This window comes from Rhamphochromis longiceps, linkage group LG18 (genome assembly GCF_057381845.1).
Source record: "Rhamphochromis longiceps isolate RC_006_pf linkage group LG18, R_longiceps_female_GT1.1, whole genome shotgun sequence".
Taxonomy (NCBI): Eukaryota; Metazoa; Chordata; class Actinopteri; order Cichliformes; family Cichlidae; genus Rhamphochromis; species Rhamphochromis longiceps.
In genome coordinates, this window is record NC_140574.1 from 5,155,115 (window position 1) to 5,177,802 (window position 22,688).

The 22,688-nt window shown below is 39.9% G+C and overlaps 1 protein-coding gene and 2 long non-coding RNA genes across 5 annotated transcripts; 1 reads left to right on the forward strand and 2 right to left on the reverse strand.

Annotated features, from left to right (window-relative positions):
* Nucleotides 1-674: 674 nt before the first annotated feature.
* Nucleotides 675-4,894, reverse strand: LOC146647551 (uncharacterized). Its single transcript, XR_014908543.1, has 3 exons — nt 4,457-4,894; nt 2,454-2,552; nt 675-924 (listed from the first exon to the last, which is right to left on the reverse strand). It is a non-coding gene; the product is annotated as an uncharacterized LOC146647551 (long non-coding RNA).
* A 1,578-nt stretch (nt 4,895-6,472) lies between these two features.
* LOC146647552 (tripartite motif-containing protein 16-like) lies at nt 6,473-10,127 on the forward strand. 3 transcript variants are annotated; one of them, XM_085389530.1, is made up of 2 exons: nt 6,477-8,205; nt 8,341-10,127. In XM_085389530.1, the coding sequence occupies exons 1-2, from the start codon at nt 7,979-7,981 to the stop codon at nt 9,656-9,658; spliced, it is 1,545 nt and encodes a 514-aa protein (XP_085245656.1). In that variant the 5' UTR covers nt 6,477-7,978; the 3' UTR covers nt 9,659-10,127. The 3 variants fall into 3 exon arrangements, with proteins under 3 accessions (XP_085245655.1, XP_085245656.1, XP_085245657.1); XM_085389531.1 differs by having other exon boundaries at nt 6,479-8,263; nt 8,420-10,127; XM_085389529.1 differs by having other exon boundaries at nt 6,473-10,127.
* A 7,482-nt stretch (nt 10,128-17,609) lies between these two features.
* On the reverse strand, nt 17,610-18,906 carry LOC146647553 (uncharacterized). The gene is made up of 2 exons (XR_014908536.1): nt 18,661-18,906; nt 17,610-18,057 (listed from the first exon to the last, which is right to left on the reverse strand). It is a non-coding gene; the product is annotated as an uncharacterized LOC146647553 (long non-coding RNA).
* Nucleotides 18,907-22,688: the final 3,782 nt, after the last annotated feature.

Here is a 22,688-nt window from a genome sequence, read left to right on the forward strand (position 1 = left end):
TCAGTTAGTCTCCAGAGTGAATTTTCTTCTTTCAGTGTAGTTTCAGTTACTTTTAGGCTTTTAAATTATTATTGTTATATGGAGGCCAAATGTCAGAGGGAACATTTATGAAAATCAGCAGCGATATCACTAAAAATAAAGATTTACCCCCTATTTTTAGTTTAGTTTTCCAAGTTCAAAGTCTTGAAATGTTTTATTTTTATCTCAGTTTGGGTTTAGATTAGGTTAAATTTTAGTTTGTTTTTTGTTGCTAAGCAAGCATTGCTAGCATGCTGCACCCATAAATACAGCTCAACCTTTGTTTAACTTAATGTATGTTTTATTCATTAAATAAGATCAAACTAATTTTTTTTTTTTGGGGGGGGACTTTTTATTTAGTCATTTTTGTGGCAATAACCAAACAAACAAGCAACATATTAACATTTTCTGACATAAGACCATTTAAGAGAGAGAGGGGAAAAAAACAGACCACGATTAATATAATGATATGTCGTAGGGGAGATTTATAGCTTTATATTACAATGTTCCAAAGTTCGTGTTCATTCACCCAAGTATCTGGCCACACATCCATCCCTGGTGGAAGATCTCCACCTTCAGTTGCAGGCTTGCTGTCATTCTTTCCATTGTATGAACTCTTTTCAGTCTGTTTCCATTGAGTTATGGATGGTGAGTTTGTTTGTTTCCATTTCACAGTTATCCTTTTCTTAGCTATCAGTATATATTTTTCATCTATGGTATACCTCTCTCTAGGTATAACTCCCAAGAGAAATATGGTGGGTTCAGTGCAGGATTTACTTGTAGGATTTTCTCTGTTTCTTCTTTGATTCTTATCCAGAAGCCTTGAATTATTGGACAGTCCCAAAAGATGTGTGAATCGTCTCCTATTCCCCCACATTTTCTCCAACATAGTTCTGCATTGGGTTCCTTACAATATGAGGAGATAACAAGAGGTGTATTAAAAAAATCTAAATTTTAAATTTCCAGTCAAACTCTCCATAATTGACTACTTGTTCCCTTGTTTTACACATCTCTTCCCATACATTATCAGTGATAATAATATTTAGTTCTAGTTTCCATTTCTCTTTAATATGGCCTGTATTTTAAGATCAAACTAATTTTAATATTAGATAAAAAAAATAACCCAAGTAAGTAAAAAAGTGTTTTATAAATGATGATTTCGTTAGAAATCCAGAAATCACTCAAACAGAACCTGTCTGTCAAAGTGAAGCAGGCTAAAAGCTCAGAAAAACAAACATCACACCACGATGTAAAGACGCTCAAGAAAACTTATGAGAACAATTACAAAGTTATTGGCATCTATTAGTCTGCAGATGTTTGTAAGGCTTTGGGGCTCCAGTGAACAACGGAGAGGTGAACTTTCCAAGAAGCTACCAGTGACTCATCCAGGTCACAAAAGAACCCAGAATAACATCTAAAGAACTGCAAACCACAGAAATCTAACATATAAGAAATGTATAAAACCACATGTGCTCAATGAGTTGTTTTTTATTGTTATTCTTCTGTGTTTCAATTCCTGTTAAGATAAACCAGCTGGAGGGAACGCGGCAGATAAACGACTGCAGACAGAAGAAGAAACACAAAGCAGCAGTTTCTGTAATTCTCTTTTATTAATTTTTTTCTTCACATTTTTATTGACAGAAGTCAAGTAACCAAGGCATCTGTAAACAGTGCATCCACAAATCTACATGTTGCCTCTCATCAGTGCGATCGTTCAGTCATTCAAAAACACTGTTTGGAAATAAATACAATACTGATTGTTTTTTTTTCTTAAAAAAAAAAAAGAAGAAGAAGAAGAAGAAGGTAAAACCTACATCTGCCTGAAGGAGCTCGTAAAGATTCAGTCTTTGTCTGTAGTCACAGTCTGGAAATGATGCCACATATGAAGCAACACACGGAGGTAAACGACTCGATGTGGTAAAATCCTGAAGCCGGAGGATGAAATACTGACACCACCTGCACGGCTGGTTATGTGCGGCTAAAATGAGAAGTGAGAATTTCTGGACCTTTGAACCCCTTAAAAAGCTTTCAGCTTCATTATAAAGATTACCCGTTCTTATATTTTGCTTGTTCTTATGTTATTATATTGTATTTTGCTTGCAGACAAGAATTTTGGATACGGTTGTCTTACCCAGAGATGGGCAGTAACGCGTTACTTGTAACGCGTTACTGTAATCTGATTACTTTTTTCAGGTAACGAGTAAAGTAAGGGATTACTATTGCAAAAACGGTAATTAGATTACCGTTACTTTCCCGTAGGAACGCTGCGTTACTGCGTTACTAAAACTGTGATTTTTTTGCAAGAATGTCTCACGACAGTGACGTAAGCGAGTGCGACGTTCGTGACAACAGCTGTGTGCAGATCAACAATGGATCATATATCGATTGTGGGAGAGAGTATGAGCGTGCAGCCTTTAAAGCGTGGAAGTACTGACCTTACTTTGAGTTTGATTCCATAAAAAGTCACAAAAACATTAGCGTCCATCGTGCGTGGGAAGAAAACTTCTTTTTACAGCGAAAAAAAACCCTAAACTCTTCCCACTCCACCACAACCACCCACACATGCAGGGCCTTGGAGTAGGGGTATGTCACCAGGGTGCAGAGGAGGCTACCCCCCCTCTGTCCCCTTCTGGCTGCCTCTGCCTCAATTTTATCCCACAACTTAGACATTCACATTACTCACACTCTCATTACACATACATATAGGATCTTGGGGGTGGGCACGATACACGGAGTCCAAAGTACCATCAGGGTGTACACCTCACCCCTGGCATCGTTGCCCACCTCTCAATTTTAAATACATGTAGACATTGAGGGCCAGCAGGAGGGACCATGCGCTTACCTGCTGCTCTCTGGCAGGTAGCTCCATGCCCTTCTGGTTTTTAATTGCACCTTAGAACACACATGCATCAACACTACAATGAGCGGGTGGAGGGAGGTTTGGAGTCTTCTCTCACCCCCATTCTCTGCGACCTGCTGGAGCGGGGGGGCTAGGAGGAGGAGTTGGCCATCCGACTGCGGTCTGGAGTGTGGGGCCTCCCTGCTGCTGCGGAGTCGGGGCGGTCTGCCTCCCCCCACCGCAGGGAAAAGGGTAACACCACCTGGGTCTGGGTGCAGTTCCCCCCTCCAGGGGCGAGGGCACCTAGACCCGGTTTGTAGAGTACGCTTGGGGAGTGTGATCGTGTGTACAACGTCTCTTTATGTCTGTCTCCACGTTGGTTGAGTGTGGAGTAAGTGCATATGAGAGCATGAGGGTGGGAATGGATGTTTGTATCTGTGTGTGCCTGTATGTCTGTGTCTATATGTCAGGTTGGGTATCAGGCGCCACCTCTCTGGGGACATCTCAGGCCCTCCAAGGTTTGGAGGCCTATCTCCCCCCACCACCACTTCCCCTGCCAGTGGCGGACCCCCTCAGACATCGGTGCGTTGGTGGTTCTTTGTGTCCGGGGATGGGCGTCCAGGTACACACCGGCTCACTCCTTGGCGGCCGCTTATCGGGGCCTGGAGCCTGGGGCTCGCTCGGGCCACTTCGGAGGTGGGGTGCCCCCGGCCTCTCGGCCTGGGGCTCGGTCACTCAGGCGCAGCTGGCTGCCGGCGGAGCTCACGGGCGCGTCACTGCAACTCCCCCTGGCTTCTGCTCCGCGGCTGCTGAGTGAGCCCTCATCTGGGACTCTCCTCAGCTCTTTCCGGGACAGTGGCGCAGCTGCCCCTCTGTTGGTCTTCCTTGGTCTCTTGTGTTCTGGGGGCCTCTGGATGTCTGGAGTTTTGATCTCCTCCATACCTGCTTCACGCCCTGGAGGACGGGGCTGTGGCCCCCCCACACCCTCTAGCAGATTATTACATGAAGGAACCTTTTAAAAAACAAAAAACAAGCGCGTCCATGCTCACAGGTGTACACACGGGTGATCACACCCACAAACTACACCCTTTTTGGCTCCTACCTCAAAGCACACTGTGTTCTGTTGATCTTATGTGCTGCACAATAATGTTTAACATTTAGTATTTACTGTCATATTCCCATATATCATTGTGATGTTGTTTATTCTATTACTCTTGTTCTCTTCTGCTTGCTTTCTTTTTTCTTTCTCAGCAGGTGATCCAGGTGATTGATATATGAATTTTTTTTTTTTCTCAGCCCGTTCTGTTGGTTTTTGTCTTTTGCCCTTCTCCCCCGTCCCTCTTCTCAGCTGTTTCTCTTTCCCTCTTTCTTTCTCCCCTTCTTTCCCCCAGTCAAGTCTGTCCCATATTCAGTAAGTGAAAATAAAATAAACAATAAAAGGTGAATCAAATGGACCATTACGGCAAGGCTGGGATGGTCAGTTTGGTAAAGTAAATCCGTTGGGCATCTTTCTTTGCCTTTAGACAACAATTCTGATGGCAAAAGAGCCAAACGGGACAGGCCAAAAAAAAAAAAAAGAAAAGAAAAAAACCCCTAAACTTCCAAGCAAGCACCGAGTGCTCAACGACGTAATGGGAAACTCGCGGAGAAACTCGCAGATTCTTCAACTGACCGCGGCACACCTGCACCAGGGTAAACCTCCGCCTACGGCACTTCTGCTTTACAGGTGAAAATAGAGCAACAGGACCGCTGAGTCTTTGATGTTATTTATTTTCTGCTGTGTTTTACTTGCATCTATTTGAAAGAGTGAGTGTAAACACACAAAAAAATATATTTTATGTGCTGGAATGTGCAGAAAATAAGTTTAAATGTTAAACAAATTTCTTTGTGTATATCATATTTCTTATGTACATTTTAGACCTGGGAGCAGAAATGCTGATGAACTGGTTTTTATTCAGGAACAGGCAGAGCGTCCTCTCTTCCTGGCTCCATGTCTATAATTATGTCACACACTGATTCGCTCTCACAAAATCACCAAAACACAGCACAAATCCCACCAATGATTCAATTCCTTATAAATCTTTGAATCAGGTACTGAAGCAGTGACGTGCTGAATGAAGCTTCAGGCGTCATTGATCACGTGACTCTGTTCAGTCAAACCAAGCCTCAGCACAGCGTTTCTGAAGCAGTGTGTTGATTTTTTGACACACGTGCCGGAGCTTCAGCTTCAAACGGGCCGTCACCATCAGAGTTGCTGGAACCATGTCCCACTACTGGCTACTCTGTTTTATTCTGTGTTAAGTTTTTGAATGTGAATTTTCTGTGTTAAGAATAACAAAGAAAATGTAATGAAGTGATTTTAAAGTTTAAACTTTGTGTTAAATCTTGTAAGTCAGAGAGAGAGAGAGAGATGAGGTGTGGGTGCACATCAGATGATCAAATGTCAACAACCTGATTGGCCCAAGTGTGAAGATGTGACGTCCAGTGAGGGAAGGGGGGAGAAAGGGTGAGCAGGTATAAAAGTGAGGTGAAGAAGAGATTCGGGGTTCTTCCCTTTTGTCCTCTGTGAGATGAGCAGTTCAGAAGTTTGGATCTAAGAGGTTCACAGTTAAAATTCCAGCAGAGACGCTAAAAGGAGAACCACAGTCCAACCTGTGAATGTTTTTAACCCTTTGTGAAACAACAAAGGCATAAATATGATCATATCAATATTATCTACTGGCTCAGACTCATATCAGGGATTAGAACTCCTTTTATCAGAGAGATGAAATCTACTTCCTGTACAGGGTTTTTTTGTGGGCCTACCGATCGACAGAAACTAGAGTCAATAAAAAAACTGGACATTGGCTCAATGTGTGTGTGGCACAGGCAAACAAGGACTGAGCGCTGTGTAGTCCCACATAAAGTCAGACACCTGGTCACCCTAGGTGGACCATGGCATGGTCTATATGGAGGACACAGACACTGCTGAAAACATGACTCTGTCTGGTTTAGATGATCAAATGTCTTTACTTTAGGAGGCTGTGGCTCAGAGTACATTCACATAATGCCTTTGAATAAATGTAAAAAGCTGGTTTTGCTCCTGCTTTGATTTCTTTGTCCAGGTAGAAATTCTGCTTTTTGCCTCTAAACTCTGAAACAGTTTGAAACAAAGTTTGGCGCTCTAATCCTCTCTGTGTTTGTCCTTTGGTCAGATGGTGATATTGAATGAAATATTCCAGTATTCAGTAGCTCAGCAGCTTTGTAACATGTGGTTTTGTACACTGTTCAAACCTCAGATGTTTGTGTAAACAAGTGTGGAGGACACAAACTCACGGGGGGAGGAACGACATTTACTGTTGATGTGTCTGACATTTAGTCTCCATGAGTTCTCATAAGACTGAAGAACTCTGTGATCTCTAACATGCAGCTGTATGTTTTGAAATCATGTGTCTCATTCTCTGGACTTTACTAGACAACGAGTGAAGAACATGTAACGAATATCATCTTTAAAGTGATGAATAATAACTCTGCCTCTGTGTCTTCATAAAAAGATCGTACTTCTGAAAGGTCAGAGGGCAGCATCCACTCTGGGTTTACACAGTTTTGTAGGTTTAGCTCTTCTGAAGTTCAGCACCTGCTTTTTCAACCAATCAGAAGCCAGTATTGTAGAGAGTTCATATTTCTTTTCATGCAATTGAATAATTTTGAATGTTTAGGTGAATATTTATATTTAGAGTATTTTCTCGATCAGTGTCTTCAGTCCTGACCCTGAGTGCGTACATTTAAAAATAAAGTGATATAACTTCTTTTACATTACTGTGAACTTCTTGTACAGTTTGACAGCTGATTGTTGTCGTGTTTGTCGTCATATGAAGATCGTTTCCTAAAGAGGACTGAACAGTCATTTAGCCTCTGGCTCCATCCACGAATCTGATGTTTGCTGTATAATCTGTGCTGTTAAAAGTGTAATGGAACATATAATTTGTACATATAATTTCATATGTAATTATGATGATCTTTACCCATTAAGATTTTAAATGAAACGATAAACAAAGGCCAAGAAAACTGAGTTAAACTCCTGAGTCTACTATATATTTGCACCATGAAGAAATGAATTGTTTGCACCAGTAATAAATAATCAAATATATCAAATTATCATCAATGTTTAAATAAATGAACCATCGCACCAAACAAAACAACAATTCAACAGACAGTTCTATAAACCTGTGGATGATTCAAAGTGCTGCTATAACTGCACAACAAAACTGCAGTGAGAAAAGCTTTGGATGTTCAGTTTAGTTATAATGACAGTTAAACAACTAAAATACTCGATTAAGTAGGTGAGAAAAAGTTACATTTACTGGATCAGTTTAAGACCAAAATACATTTGAATGAATTACTGACATGGACACTTTGTGAAAAATTACTAAACAGTTCAGGCAAAATTTTACTAAAACCTTGAATTAAACTTGAAAGTTTGCATTTCAAATCCACTGTGACTGTGTACACAGGAAAGACTACAAAATAATGTTTGTTTGTTTGTTTTTTAAACATTGTGGACCGATCTGCATTTGTTGTTGCTAAATTTAAATATTTGTTACTATTTAATGATCATAATCTCATTTGAACATAGGTTTGATTTAGTGGAGTCAGTTGTTCCCATGCATCATTCTGTAAGTGTGAGAATGAACTAAGATTAGAAAATGTCAAAATATAAAGTTTGATTTATTTTTATTCATCACAGCATCCTAAACTTTGCTGAACTTTTTGAAATATAAAATAAACTCGCTGAGTGTTGACTGTCACATTTCAAACATCCAAGTAAAGATAAACTATTAAACTTTAACTGGGTCAGACTTGTTACTGCATGCTGTAACCAAACATACCACACCCTGCATCATGTGATTGGCTCTTGGTCGCTCTGTAAGAATATTTCTTTAGTGCCTCCCTTCACAGATGTGTCTGTATCAGGATGGGTCTAAACAACATGGTGTAAATGCAGTTGCTGGTGAGCCTCATTTCCTGTAGGAGGTGAACAAGAGCAGAGATCTGTTTCCCTTCAGAGCACAGAGGTTGTTTCTGTTCAGAGGAAGTGAAACTGTCTGACAGTCACTGAGAGACGGTGAAACGGCACAGCACATGAATCAAATGGATCAAACAAAATTCTGCTGTTCAGTCTGTTTGGATCTACTGAAGGATCCGGTGACTATTCCCTGTGGACACAACTACTGCATGAACTGTATTAAAAGCTTCTGGGATGAAGAGGAAAAGAAGAAAATCTACAGCTGCCCTCAGTGCCGGAGGACTTTCACAGCGAGGCCTGTCCTGGTGAAAAACATATTAGTGGAAGATTTAGTGGAGGAGCTGAAGAAGACTGGACTCCAAGCTGCTCCTGCTGATCACTGCTATGCTGGACCTGAAGATGTGGCCTGTGATGTCTGCACTGGAAGAAAAATGAAAGCATTCAAGTCCTGTTTAGTCTGTCTGGCATCTTACTGTGAGAAACACCTTCAGCGTCATTATGATGTGGCTCCATTAAAGAAACACAAGCTGGTGGAGCCCTCCAAGAAGCTCCAGGAGAACATCTGCTCTCGTCATGATGAGGTGATGAAGATGTTCTGCCGTACTGATCAGCAGAGTATCTGTTATCTCTGCTCTGTGGATGAACATAAAGGCCACGACACAGTCTCAGCTGCAGCAGAAAGGACTGAGAGGCAGAGAGAGCTGGAGGTGAGTCGACAAAACATCCAGCAGAGAATCCAGGACAGAGAGAAAGATGTGAAGCTGCTTCAACAGGAGGTGGAGGCCATCAATCAGTCTGCTGATCAAACAGTGGAGCACAGTGAGAAGATCTTCACTGAGCTGATCCATCTCATCCAGAAAAGAAGCTCTGATGTGAAGCAGCAGATCAGATCCCAGCAGGAAACTGAAGTGAGTCGAGTCAAAGAGCTTCAGGAGAAGCTGGAGCAGGAGATCACTGAGCTGAAGAGGAAAGATGCTGAGCTGAAGCAGCTCTCACACACAGAGGATCACATCCAGTTTCTACACAACTACCCCTCACTGTCAGCACTCAGTGAGTCTACAGACTCATCCAGCATCAATATCCGTCCTCTGAGCTACTTTGAGGATGTGACAGCAGCTGTGTCAGAGGTCAGAGATAAACTACAGGACATTCTGAGAGAGGAACGGACAAACATCTCACTGACAGTCACTGAAGTGGATGTTTTACTGTCACAACCAGAGCCAAAGACCAGAGCTGGATTCTTAAAATATTCATGTGAAATCACACTGGATCCAAACACAGCAAACAAACTGCTGTTATTATCAGAGGGGAACAGAAAAGCAACATTAATGAATCAACAACAGTCTTATTCTGATCATCCAGACAGATTCACTGACAGGTGGCAGGTCCTGAGTAGAGAGAGTCTGACTGGACGTTGTTACTGGGAGGTGGAGTGGAGAGGGGGAGGAGTTTATGTAGCAGTCGCATACAAGAATATCAGCAGAAAAGGAGATGAATGTGTTTTTGGACGTAATGACAAATCTTGGTCATTAGATTGTAACAACAATAAGTTTACATTTCAGTACAACAACAGTTATACATTTTTGTACAACAACATCCAAACTCGTGTCTCAGGTCCTCGTTCCTCCAGAGTAGGAGTGTACCTGGATCACAGAGCAGGTATTTTGTCCTTCTACAGCGTCTCTGAAACCATGACTCTCCTCCACAGAGTCCAGACCACATTCACTCAGCCGCTCTATGCTGGACTGTTGTTTTATTATTATGGAGACACAGCTGAGTTGATTAAGCTCAAATAGACTGAAGTCTTTCATATTGTGGGTTTAAATCTGTATTTTAGTTTCATTTTATTTTCTCTCCATCATTTCTGCACAGAGATCAGCTGTCAGTCAAACATTATGGGTGGTACCTCCACATCTTCTAGTTGTTCTCTTGATGTTTCTGAGTTTTTAAAGGAGATCTTTCCTGTGACTGTTTATGGAGGCTATCACTGCTCATCATCATTTTGATTTACTAAAATATTTCTCCACATGAAAATGTAAACTTCTCTATCCTCTAAATGTTTCTGGAATATTTGTATTGAAAAATGTCGACATTTCTCTTTATGAGTATGGCAGACCATGTGTGTGTGTTTGTGTTTGTTTTTGTCAAAATCATCAAACAAATGAGGAAAAACTGTGATTTTAATGAATGAATTCATATATTGTGTTGATGTTTTATTGTGTGAATAAACTGGAAGGTTTGACTATAAATCAAACTTTGAACAAAGTCTTTTCTTCTGTCTTCATTCCAGGATCTCACTCAAATCTGATGCAGAAAATATGAAACTAATCTGAGAGAATAACTGAAGCAGTTTTCCTCCTGAAGCATCACAAAGTTCAGAGTTCATGTTTAGAGCAGAAGATTCAGCAGTCGCTCTGTGACCTTTCAACTTTCTTCACTAAAACAGCTTCATTACAGAGAAACAAGTCACATTTTCTTGATGTTCTTAAGTCCTTTCAAATGTTTGTAATGGTCCTTGAATGCAGCACCAGTGTCGCAGGTTTAAAAGGTCACTTTCTGTTGTGTTCAAAGATTTCCTTCAGATATGGTCTTTAATCAGTAAAGCCAGTGATACAGCAGTGTCATTAGCTGTGTTATTGGCACCAGGCTGTGTTTATGTATGTGTTTAATTCTGTCTGAGGATGTCTTCAGCATGAAATGATCATTTGCTCAGCTGCTGTGTCTCATCTCTTATCAGACATTGGTTGGAACAGAGTTTTGTTGCTGACCATCTGACAAGAGGGTGAAGAAAAGCTTCAGGCTTCATTTGGACACTACGTTGGACAGAAGTCTCCACAAAAATGACTCAGAAACACAAATATTATTAATGAAAGTCCAAATGTCAAAAAGGGGTCATACATGATCCTGAGAAATGTCCTTGAACATTTGAACATGAGTCAGAGGGTTGTCAGGTTTCTACACTGCATCGTGGCATCAAGCCTGAGATGTCTGTGGAAACAAGTATGGAGGACACAAATGCACAGACGCAGTCGAGCTGTTTACTGCTGATGAGGAAGGAAAATAGTCTGTTGGATATTAAAGCAGCATTTATTAGAGTAAGAACAGATACTTGTGTCCTTCATTTGATCCCCGTCAATTTACAGAAGACTTAAGGACCCTTTGACTTCTAACATACAGCTGCATGTTTACAATTTTATTATTTATTTATTTATTTCTAGCAAAGCGAGACTTTACTGATTAAAGACATATAATCAGACATGTTACTGTTACTCTCTGAAAAAGACTCACATAAAGCAGATTTATCACAAGCAAACATCAAGACACATCCTTCATGGCTTAAAGTTGCAGTGGGACTCTTTCGCCATCTGGTGGTTGTAACAGTTATGACAACTGTTCCTGCATATATGTCCCTCCTCAGTGTGAAGAAGACTGGACTCCAAGCTGCTCCTGCTGATCACTGCGTGTTCCTCCTGTGTCTAAAATCTATTTCCATTATGAATCAGGAAACTGTTTGCACCAATCATAAAGGCAATAAAATACGTCACACACTAAGAAATAACAAAAAGGAATTGTGCATTTCAAGGAGATTTATCCCTCGTTTTTTGAAATCATAAGAATACAAACTAATGCAAGACTGTCATGTTTTCATAAGTTTGTAGAGACACTGTTCTGTTGTATTCTAGGACATCAGTCACTTTAAATGCATGCTACTCCTCATCATCATCAGCATCATCATCATCAGCACCCATGACCTCCTTTTAGTCTTTGTTTTGTTATTTTTCAGAGTTCGGGAGACGTTCTTATGGGATTTCCACAGTGTACAAGTGCTGTTTAGAGCCTTTACCTAAAAGAAAAGAGTAAAGTACAAAGTAGATTTACTCACTGCAGGAAAATAATGCCTCAATCTGATATATTGTCTTATATGACAAACTGAAAGTGATGCATCAAAGTGTAAGCAGCATTTTCCTGTTACAGCTGGTCTAGATGGAACTGATCTGATCTCCTTTATGTGCAGGTAGATATCCAGTGGGTTTGCTAAGGGTCACAGATGAGGGGCTGTGTGAGATGTTTAATGGGAAAGGAAATAAAACCATTGTTCCAGACCTGCAGCTAAGATACTCGAGTATCTTCAAATATGAAGCTGAGTATTACTTCCATACTTTCCTCCACTGCTGATGACCTTGTTACCTGCTGCTCCCTGTTAATGATCAGCCTCAGTTCTGATAGTAAACTGTTGGCTCTCGTTCTGTCAGGTTGTTGCTCAGTGACGTCTTGTTTTCATTTTCCTTCTTCTTCAAATGTGTCTTCCTTTAACTCTTTGCTTTTGTTTCTGCTTCAAACACCAAATGATACACGTGCTGCACCTCTGATGGTTTGTCAGAGAGCAGAACAATTTACATTACAGAGAATATTTTACAGTTGAACATAAACTTTCACTTTTTTCCTCTAAAGTGTGCTCACTGGTTTTTCCAGCTGCTGTGAGATGTTTCTGCCTGACTGTAAAGATGGAAATAAACACAGATGGAAACACTGAGTCAGAGTGTTGCTGCTGGTTAGTCAGTATATTAACAGAACATGGTTCATAAAACTGCTCCTACAACTGTTTTTGAATCAGTTTTAAAGACACTTTATTGTTCTGTTTTTGTCTTTTGGCATTTCTGTGCTAATTTCTTGTTTTAATGGTGCTCTAATTTAAACTGATTTTTCCTATTTTAATACCTAAATAAATAATCATTTATTTTTTGTTCATTTGTCTAAATTCTGGGAAAAGAAAGAAGTTTGTATTTGTTTAAGATACAATGAAATCATATTTTGACATATTGGAAGATGACATGGAGCTGAAAAAATACTACAGGTATAAATGGAAACTCCAGTTTATTTCTGTTATTTCCTGTGATAGTGTTTGTACACTCGCTCATGATAACTGTTCATTCAGCTGCTGTTTTTGTCTGCTGGACATCTTTAGCTTTCAGTAAGGATGCATTCATAGATCAGCACATCTTTTTGAACCACATTTCTTATGAGACTCAGAGTTTACATTTTGGAAATGTGGTGAGACCTGGGGTAGAAAGAGACTGAAGCTTCAACCTCGGCAGTTTTGTGTGTGTCTGAAGCAGAAAGATAAGAACTGTGTGGCCAACTCATCACACACATAATCCTGAATCAGAAAAACAGCATCAAGTGTTGTAATTGTTAAACACAGAAGTGTGATTTATATGTGGTTTTACTGATGGTTAACACAGTCGCACAAACACCTGAAACTGATCAAAATATAAAACAACATATTAAACATAAATATGTGCCAGTTACCAGAACTTATATGTGGTTTCACTGAGGTTTAATTATGCTCAGTTTATCAATACTCACTCATACAAAAGTTTGTTATGTCTTATTGATTAGTTGGCTTTAGGTTTTCCAGTTTTCCAGCTGCTGCTGTTTAATGTTTGCCTGGGAAAAGAAATTCCAGTTAGTGTGGGAAGTTTGGTTAAGCTGGTGGAAAACAATACTGTTACACTGACCTTTTGGATAAGATTGTCTTACCTGTGGTTTCTCTGATGTGCACGACAAAACAGTCTCCAGGCAGCTTGAGTGCCCATTTAAAGGTTCCTGGTGGTACCAAGTGATTGAAGAGAGGATGAAAAGCCATATTAGTTTATTGTAGATTGTAGTCAGTTGGCCAAGCTTGTAATGAAAAACGGTTCATTACTCGAAGCTTTCATCACAGTCCTCTTTGGTGACATCTGGTGGGCAAATATATGAAGAGCAGCTTGAGTCTGCAGCTTATAATGAACTGCTTCATTATGATTGCCCACTCTGCAGAGCTGACAGCTCGTGTTTGATGTCATGTGACAGTTCTGTGTGATATCGGGCTGATATGTTGCTTTGAACGTGAATTTTCGGGGGGTGAAAAAATTATGTTATCATCAATCAATCATGTGGTCAGAAGAATCTGTGCTTACCTTGCAGGAATGTTTTCAATTTACAGATTGGGAAGTTTTTATTCAGTCTTGATGCTTTGGTGGATGTTAGCTCATATGCAGGTTTTGTAAAGACATGATTATACCCCTTAAGCATGCTAAAGTGTACCCTAACAATAAGCCATGGGTCACCAAATGCATCAAATCCTGTTTAAGGAAAAAGAGACAGGCTTTTAAAGAGGGGGCTGTTCCTGACTTTCAGGCAGTCACCAAAGACTTGAAAATCGAGCTCTTGAAAGCAAAACAGATCTACAAAAACCTTCTTGAAAGCAAATTTGCTGCAAAAAATTTTGGGTCTGCCTGGACTTGTATGAAAACCATATCAGGGTTTTAAAATCCCCAGAGCAGCAGTCAGATCATTGTAGACGGTTTTAAGCCAGACAGAGATTTGAATATGCTTGATGCTCGTTTTAGTTCTTCTGAACTGAAACAGAAACTGAAAGATACTCAACACTTCATCACTGAACTCAGCGATGTCCAAAAGGCCTTTCATACAGTTAATGTGAACAAGAGCCAGGGCCCTGATAACATTAGTGCCGCCTAATTAAATCTTGTGCTAAAGAGCTCAGTCCTAAATTTCAGCTTATTTTCAATAAATCCTTTCAAATACAAAATGTGCCCTCGCTTTGGAAGGAAGCTGTCGTCGTTCATGTCCCTAAATCTAGTCGTCCAAACGTCCTGAATGACTTCAGGCCTGTTGCCTCACCTGAGTTGTCATGAAAGTCTTTGAAAAAATCCTCAGAAATGTGATTATGGAAGAGATTGAATATCAGCTGGATCCAATGCAGTTTGCGTACAGGCCCAACAGAGGAGTGCAGGACGCGCTTTTGACTCGACTAAATCTGATTCTTAAACATGTAGAGAGTAAAGGGACTTTTGCAAGACTTCTTTTCATTGATTTTTCTTCTGCTTTTAATACAATACAGCCCCATATTTTAATGAAAAGACTTTTAGAAGAGTTTGAAATCAGGAAAAACCTGGTTTGCTGGATTTTAGATCTTTTAACTGACAGGTCACAAAGAGTGAGAATAAATGGGGTTCTGTCTGACCCAGTGTTCTCCTCCACAGCTTCTCCTCCAGGGTCTCTTATCGCCCTTATTATTCATTCTCTTTACAAACACGTGTCAGAGCAGATATGAAAACAGGGCCATCATTAAATTTACAGATGACTTTGTTATTGTCAGCTTACTGAAAGAGGGTGAAACTCACCATAGTCCAATCATTGATTAGTTTGTTCAGTGGTGGGAGGAGTCTTATCTCCAATTGAACATATCTAAAACAAAAGATATGGTTATTGATTTTAGGAAGCAACTAAATGGGCACAGAGTCACTTTAATTAAAGGTCAGAAAATAGAGCAAGTGCAATCATATAAATATCTTGGGACCATAATCAATGAAAAACTGAACTTTTATTGCAAATCGGTCTGTAAAAAGGGTCACCAGTGCCTTTACTGCCTCAGGAAACTTGCTCATTTCCACATTGAGCGAAAGATTTTAACTTTGTTTTCTTGTTCTTTTATTGAGTCTGTTTTATCTTTTTGTTTGGTGCCATGGTTCAGTCAGACCTCTGTCACAGAGAAAAATTGACTGAATTAGTGAGTGAGATGGTCCAGTCGTCTGATAGATGAGTCACAGGCCTGTTTAGACTCCCTGTACTCTAAACAGGTACCACAGATGCTTAATCAATCCTTAAAAATGGTTCCCATCCTCTACGGGGTGGATTTAGCTTCTTTCTTCAGGACGGAGGTTTCTAGTTCCAAGATGCAGGACAAAGCATTATAAAAACAGCTTTGTCCCTGCTGCTGTCACTGAACTCAAGAAGAATTGTTTTTGATTTGATTCACTTTGTTTAATTAAAATATGTGTTTTGTCAGGTTTCATTAGGTGTGTGTGTTTGTGAAGGGAGGCCAAATGCTATCATTGTTCTGTAAAGCAAATTTACCTGTGGGTATAAATAAAGTAACCTTAACTTAAAGCTTATAGGAGGTTGTGAGGTCACTGCCTCCACCTGATCATGTAATTAACCAGCAGACTGGTACGTTTATATATACTATAAGTTATATCATTATAATTATGTGTACATCATATTTCTTATGTACATTTTAGACCTGGGAGCAGAAATGCTGATGAACTGGTTTTTATTGAGGAACAGGCAGAGCGTCCTCTCTTCCTGGCTCCATGTCTATAATTATGTCACACACTGATTCGCTCTCACAAAACCACCAAAACACGGCACAAATCCCACCAATGATTTCAATAAATCATTGAATCAGGTACTGAAGCAGTGACGTGCTGAATGAAGCTTCAGACGTCATTGATCACGTGACTCTGTTCAGTCAAACCAAGCCTCAGCACAGCGTTTCTGAAGCAGTGTGTTGATTTTTTGACACACGTGCCGGAGCTTCAGCTTCAAACGGGCCGTCACCATCAGAGTTGCTGGAACCATGTCCCACTACTGGCTACTCTGTTTTATTCTGTGTTAAGTTTTTGAATGTGAATTTTCTGTGTTAAGAATAACAAAGAAAATGTAATGAAGTGATTTTAAAGTTTAAACTTTGTGTTAAATCTTGTGAGTCAGAGAGAGAGAGAGAGATGAGGTGTGGGTGGACATCAGATGATCAAATGTCAACAACCTGATTGGCCCAAGTATGAAGATGTGACGTCCACTGAGGGAAGGGGGGAGAAAGGGTGAGCAGGTATAAAAGTGAGGTGAAGAAGAGATTTGGGGTTCTTCCCTTTTGTCCTCTGTGAGATGAGCAGTTCAGAAGTTTGGATCTAAGAGGTTCACAGTTAAAATTCCAGCAGAGACGCTAAAAGGAGAACCACAGTCCAACCTGTGAATGTTTTTAACCCTTTGTGAAACAACAACAGGGCCGTACAGAGAGGTTTAAAGGGGCGGGTGCTCAAAGTTAAAAAGGGGCACATTGAACCAGGCTGAATAACAACAACACACATTCATCAAGAATCTAATATGGGAAGGGCAGGGCTGTGTTGATCTGAGACTGTAGACATTAAAAAGTCCATAGGAGAGATGGTAGCTGATTAAACAAGTGTCATGAGATAATAACAAAATGCAAAGATTGGTGACAGCGCTTGGAACCATAAGGCAACAAAAAACTGTGAGAAATAATTTAGGCTCTGCCTGTGAATCACTCTTTGCTTCTCTTCTTCCTTCCATCCCATCATTTCATATATCACTCTCCACTTGCTATGTGAGAACAAGGCACAACTTGCTATTGCAATAAACTATAATCTAATTATCCACACCTAACAACTCTTGCACTTAATCTATAATAAAATGATGACAGAAAAATGTTATAGCCCTGCCTTTAGTAGCCTCACACAGCTCCTACTGTTTAGAATAGAATAGAATATAATTCAACTTTATTGTCATTGCACATGCACAGGTACAGGGCAACGAAATGCAGTTTGCATCCATCCAGAAGTGCTTTAGTGATATAGATATATTGCAGTAAATATTAGCAATAATATAGATATGTAAATATAGATATGTTTAAATAGATATGTTTAAATATAGATATGTTTCCTCCTCATGTCCTTACTAGGCATGTCTGGACAATGTTATATCATGAGTAATATTTTTTTTTAAATCCATCTAAATAAAACACACACATGCACACACACACAGTGACATTTTAGACCTTCTTCAGAATACTGTATATACTATGGGCATCATGGTGCTGATCCAGAATCCTTACATTATTATTTATTACTAGAGCTACAATAATAAAGCAATGAGGAGGCAAGGCAAGGCAAGGCAAGTTTATTTGTATAGCACAATTCAACAACAAGGTGATTCAAAGTGCTTTACAGAGACATTAGAAACAAGAACAAATAAAAAGCATGATTTAAAATTGAATAAAACAAGCAAATAAACTAACTAACTAATTAACAAACAAACAAACAACAGTATATAAAATCAAAACAGATAAAATCAGAACAGTAGATAAAATCAGTAGTTAAATGTAAGTTTTGAAATTTAAGCTTAAAGTGTGGATTTGGTGCTTTATTCAAATGCAGCTGAGAACAGGTGAGTCTTCAACCTGGATTTAAATAAACTGAGTGTTTCAGCTGATCTGAGGCTTTCTGGGAGTTTGTTCCAGATATAAGGAGCATAAAAGCTGAATGCAGCTTCTCCGTGTCTGGTTCTGACTCTGGGAACTGATAAAAGACCGGATCCAGATGACCTGAGGGATCTGGATGGGGAAGTAATAAATATGAAATAATGCCATTATGATGATTCCATTTGTTTCACTATCCACTCTGTGCAGGGCAAAGCTTATTACATTTTTAAACTGTAGAGATACAATAATTTTACTGCTGTAAAATCCAAATTTTGTCTTATTTAAAATATAAATCTAATATAATCTGCTTCTTAATGTATGTTCTTTAAAATACAGCGTGTGTGTTTTAATATATTATAATTATAATAATTATTATGTGGACATGCATATTAGATCGTTTTTTAGTGAAATATAATCCCTCCAGAAAGGCAGGAAAAGCCCGGAAACTTACTTTAAAACTAAATATGTTCTAAATACTTTAAAACTAAATATGTTCCCTAAAACGGTGACAGAGCTACAGACCCATGACAGCCTTACACAGGTAGCCAGCAGCTGTGACCAGCACAACTTGTGCAGTTAATAAAAGGACAGGTAATGTTTGTCGCGCTGTTGCACACACAGCACGCTCGTTTGTTTCAGTTCGTCAGTTGCAACAAGACAGCTTACCAACGTGTACGTAATAAGCCAATACTCCTGTGTGCTACACACTACAGTGTGCGCTGTGCACCTACTTACTGGGTTTGTCGCATCAGTCTGTGTCTCTGAGTTAACTTGTGTTTCTCATACAGCTCCGGACCGCTAAAAATGCGCGTGCTCTTTGTGAGCTCGTTCCCAGCTCGTAACCAGCGCGTTCTGTCGTCAAGGGCGATCATTGGTTAAATGTGATCATGTGACTGATGCAAGCCAGATCCTTTTATTTAGCAAAACTGTGATTAATAGTTAAATATTATTGTTGAGGGGCACAGACAGGACTCCGCACGCACGCACACAAAAGGAATTTTTTTTTTAAAAAGTTGCCTCAACAAAAGGGCACTTTGGGCACCCATCAGGAAAGGGGCGGGTGCTCAAGCCCCTATAGCCCCCCCCCCCCCCTCTGCACGTGCCTGAACAACAAAGGCATAAATATGATCATATCAATATCATCTACTGGGTCAGACTCATAGGATCAGGGATTAGAACTCCTTTTATCAGAGAGATGAAATCTACTTCCTGTACAGGGTTGTTTTGTGGGCCTACCGATCGACAGAAACTAGAGTCAATAAAAAAACTAGACATTGGCTCAATGTATGTGTGGCACAGGGAAACAAGGACTGAGCGCTGTGTAGTCCCACATAAAGTCAGACACCTGGTCACCCTAGGTGGACCATGGTCTATATGGAGGATACAGACACTGCTGAAAACATGACTCTGTCTGGTTTAGATGATCAAATGTCTTTACTTTAGGAGGCTGTGGCTCAGAGTACATTCACATAATGCCTTTGAATAAATGTAAAAAGCTGGTTTTTCTCCTGCTTTGATTTCTTTGTCCAGGTAGAAATTCTGCTTTTTGCCTCTAAACTCTGAAACAGTTTGAAACAAAGTTTGGCGCTCTAATCCTCTCTGTGTTTGTCCTTTGGTCAGATGGTGATATTGAATGAAATATTCCAGTATTCAGTAGCTCAGCAGCTTTGTAACATGTGGTTTTGCACACTGTTCAAACCTCAGATGTTTGTGTAAACAAGTGTGGAGGACACAAACTGACGGGGGGAGGAACGACATTTACTGTTGATGTGTCTGACATTTAGTCTCCATGAGTTCTCATAAGACTGAAGAACTCTGTGATCTCTAACATGCAGCTGTATGTTTTGAAATCATGTGTCTCATCCTCTGGACTTTACTAGACAACGAGTGAAGAACATGTAACGAATATCATCTTTAAAGTGATGAATAATAACTCTGCCTCTGTGTCTTCATAAAAAGATCGTACTTCTGAAAGGTCAGAGGGCAGCATCCACTCTGGGTTTACACAGTTTTGCAGCTTTAGCTCTTCTGAAGTTCAGCACCTGCTTTTTCAACCAATCAGAAGCCAGTATTGTAGAGAGTTCATATTTCTTTTCATGCAATTGAATAATTTTGAATGTTTAGGTGAATATTTATATTTAGAGTATTTTCTCGATCAGTGTCTTCAGTCCTGACCCTGAGTGCGTACATTTAAAAATAAAGTGATATAACTTCTTTTACATTACTGTGAACTTCTTGTACAGTTTGACAGCTGATTGTTGTTGTGTTTTTATGGTTTATTTTATCCAGTTTGGCAAGCAATAACAAGATCCATTTTTAGTTACGTCCTGCTGCTTCTCCTGCTCTAGTAAAAAACCATAGGCTCACCCCAGTGCATGCTGGTCCTATACCAGTCTCTTTATTTATAGAAACAAAATGGCCCTACAGCTTTTACTGACTAATTTAACAAGGTAACATCAAACAAACAAAACATTGAAACAAATATTAACCTACAAATAAACTTGTAAATAAACCCCAAAATATAAGTAAACTAACAACAAACTTTAACTAATTTCAAAATAATAAAAAAATAAGAACAAATAGCTCCAACAGAAGTTATTGCTGCAGACTGAAGGTTCTGTAAACTACTCAGTCATAGAATGATTACGATATTGAACTAAAACAAATGCCTGAATCCTAAATTATGGATATCCTATTGTGGTGATCTAAAATGTAACACTAAATGTGATTAAAACACTAAAACTCTGGACTCCGGGGCTGAACGACCGCGGGGATCACCAGCCCGAGGAAAACACAAAATACACATGACTCCGTGAGAAAGACAATTCATTCTTGAATGAAGACGTTGATCAGACACATTTAAAATGTAGCCAATTGTGTTTATTATTTAATTATTAAGGAAATAGAAAAGCGGGGGAATAGAAAAGGGGGAGGGGTGGTGGTTAAAGAAGAGGGTAAAGGAAAGGGATAGAAAGGAGGAAAGAGAGGAGAGAGAACCCCAACTATGCCCTCTGAGCAAGCACTGGGTGCGACAGTGGATAGGAACAACTCCCTTTAAAGGAAGAAACCTATGACAGAACCAGGCTCTAGAGGGGCCAGTCAACTGTCGGGACTGGTTGGGGGGTGAGGGTGAAAGAGAGAGAGAGAGGGGGGGGGGGGGGGGGGGGGGGGGGAGGGAGATGGGGCAGGTGTTAGGAGTTAAGGTGAAAATTACGATGCAACGGTGGAGGAGGAAGACGGGGTGACATCAGCAGAAGGAAAAGTAGAAAAAGTAGAAAAAGCAGGAGTGCTCTTTCTCCAGAAGAAGCGGAAGCGTTTTTTCTTCTTTTCCGTGATCTTTTCCACGAGCACTATTTTCTCTAGGATGAGGGTTCGTAACTCATCAATTGTTTGTGTGTTTTCCTTCTCAAGTTTCCTGCATCTTGTCTCCACTTCTTCTAATTTGGCTTGTTTTTCTTCCAGCCTTTCTTTCAGTTCTTTACATTTGGCCTCCTGCATAAGCTTTGCCTCGTGCATCTCTGTATAACTGTGTTGTAATTTGTTGTGTGCGTCTTGTAGCTGCTGACTTCTCTCGAGTTCTTGAAGTGTACACTGCAGGTCTTTGTTTGTTTTCTCTACTTGCTGCTTTAACATCTGCACCTCAGTGTTTTTGCACTTCAAATTGTTGGAAAGTTTCTCCAGTTCTGTGTTTTTTCTCAGCATGTCACTGAGCTTACTCTGCATCTCTGAGCATTGTTTTTGCACTTTTTTCTTTTCCCCCTCCAGCTCAGTTGTTTTGGAGTTCAGTTGGTTATAACAGTCTTGCAGTTGTTGGTTTTTCCTCTCAAAGTCCTGGAGAATTTGTTTATCTTCTTTCTGCTTTATTTCCCATTGTTCTTTGTCTTGTAGGAAATCCTTATTTCTTTGCACTGTTTTATCAAGCTTTATTTTCAGCGCGGTGTATTTTTCCTCCACGCCTTCAAGCTTGGAGTCCGTTTCTTTCTGTTTAATTTCTAGTTGCTTTTTTTCTTGAAGCAACTCTTTATTTTTGTTCAGTGTTTTATCAAGCTTCGCCTGCAGTGCTTTGTACTTTCCCTCCATGCCTTGCAGTTTGCGCTGCTTTATGTCCATTTGTTCTTTTTCTTGGAGGAGTTCTTGATTTTTTTGCAGAGCTTCATCAAGCTTTATTTGCAAGGCTTCCTTGTGTTTCTCGCTGTCCTGAAGCTTGCAATCCATATCTTCCTTTTTCATGGTCTGTTGCGCTTTCTTTCGAAGAAACTCAACCCTTCCTTTCAGCACTTTTTCATTTATCTCAGTGCCTTGGAGTTTTATGACCAGTTGTTTCTTCTCTTGGAGGAGTTCTTGATTTTTTTGCAGGGCTTCATCCAGCTTTACTTGCAGCTCCTGAATCTTTTTTTCCCTCTCTTTCTCGTTTTTCTTCTGTTGGAGGATTTCTTCTGTTGGTTTTTCTTGTACTTTATTAAGCTTTGCTTGGAGCTCAAAGATCCTTCCCTGCATGTCTAGGAGTTCCATTTCTTTCTCCTTTATAATATCTTCCTTATCGAGAAGCTGTCTGAACAGTTTATCTGCTTCAGCGGTCCTTCTCTCACAGTGCTCTCTCAGTAATACGGAGATAATCTCCGTTCGTTGTTTAAAAAAACTTTCCCAGATGTAATTGGTGTACTCTGGCTGGGGCGGGTGTCGCGTATTGTGATTGTTCATGAGATTTTCCTCATGCATTTCTTCCAAGCACATCTTCTGCAGTTGCGTATCGTCTTCTCGAT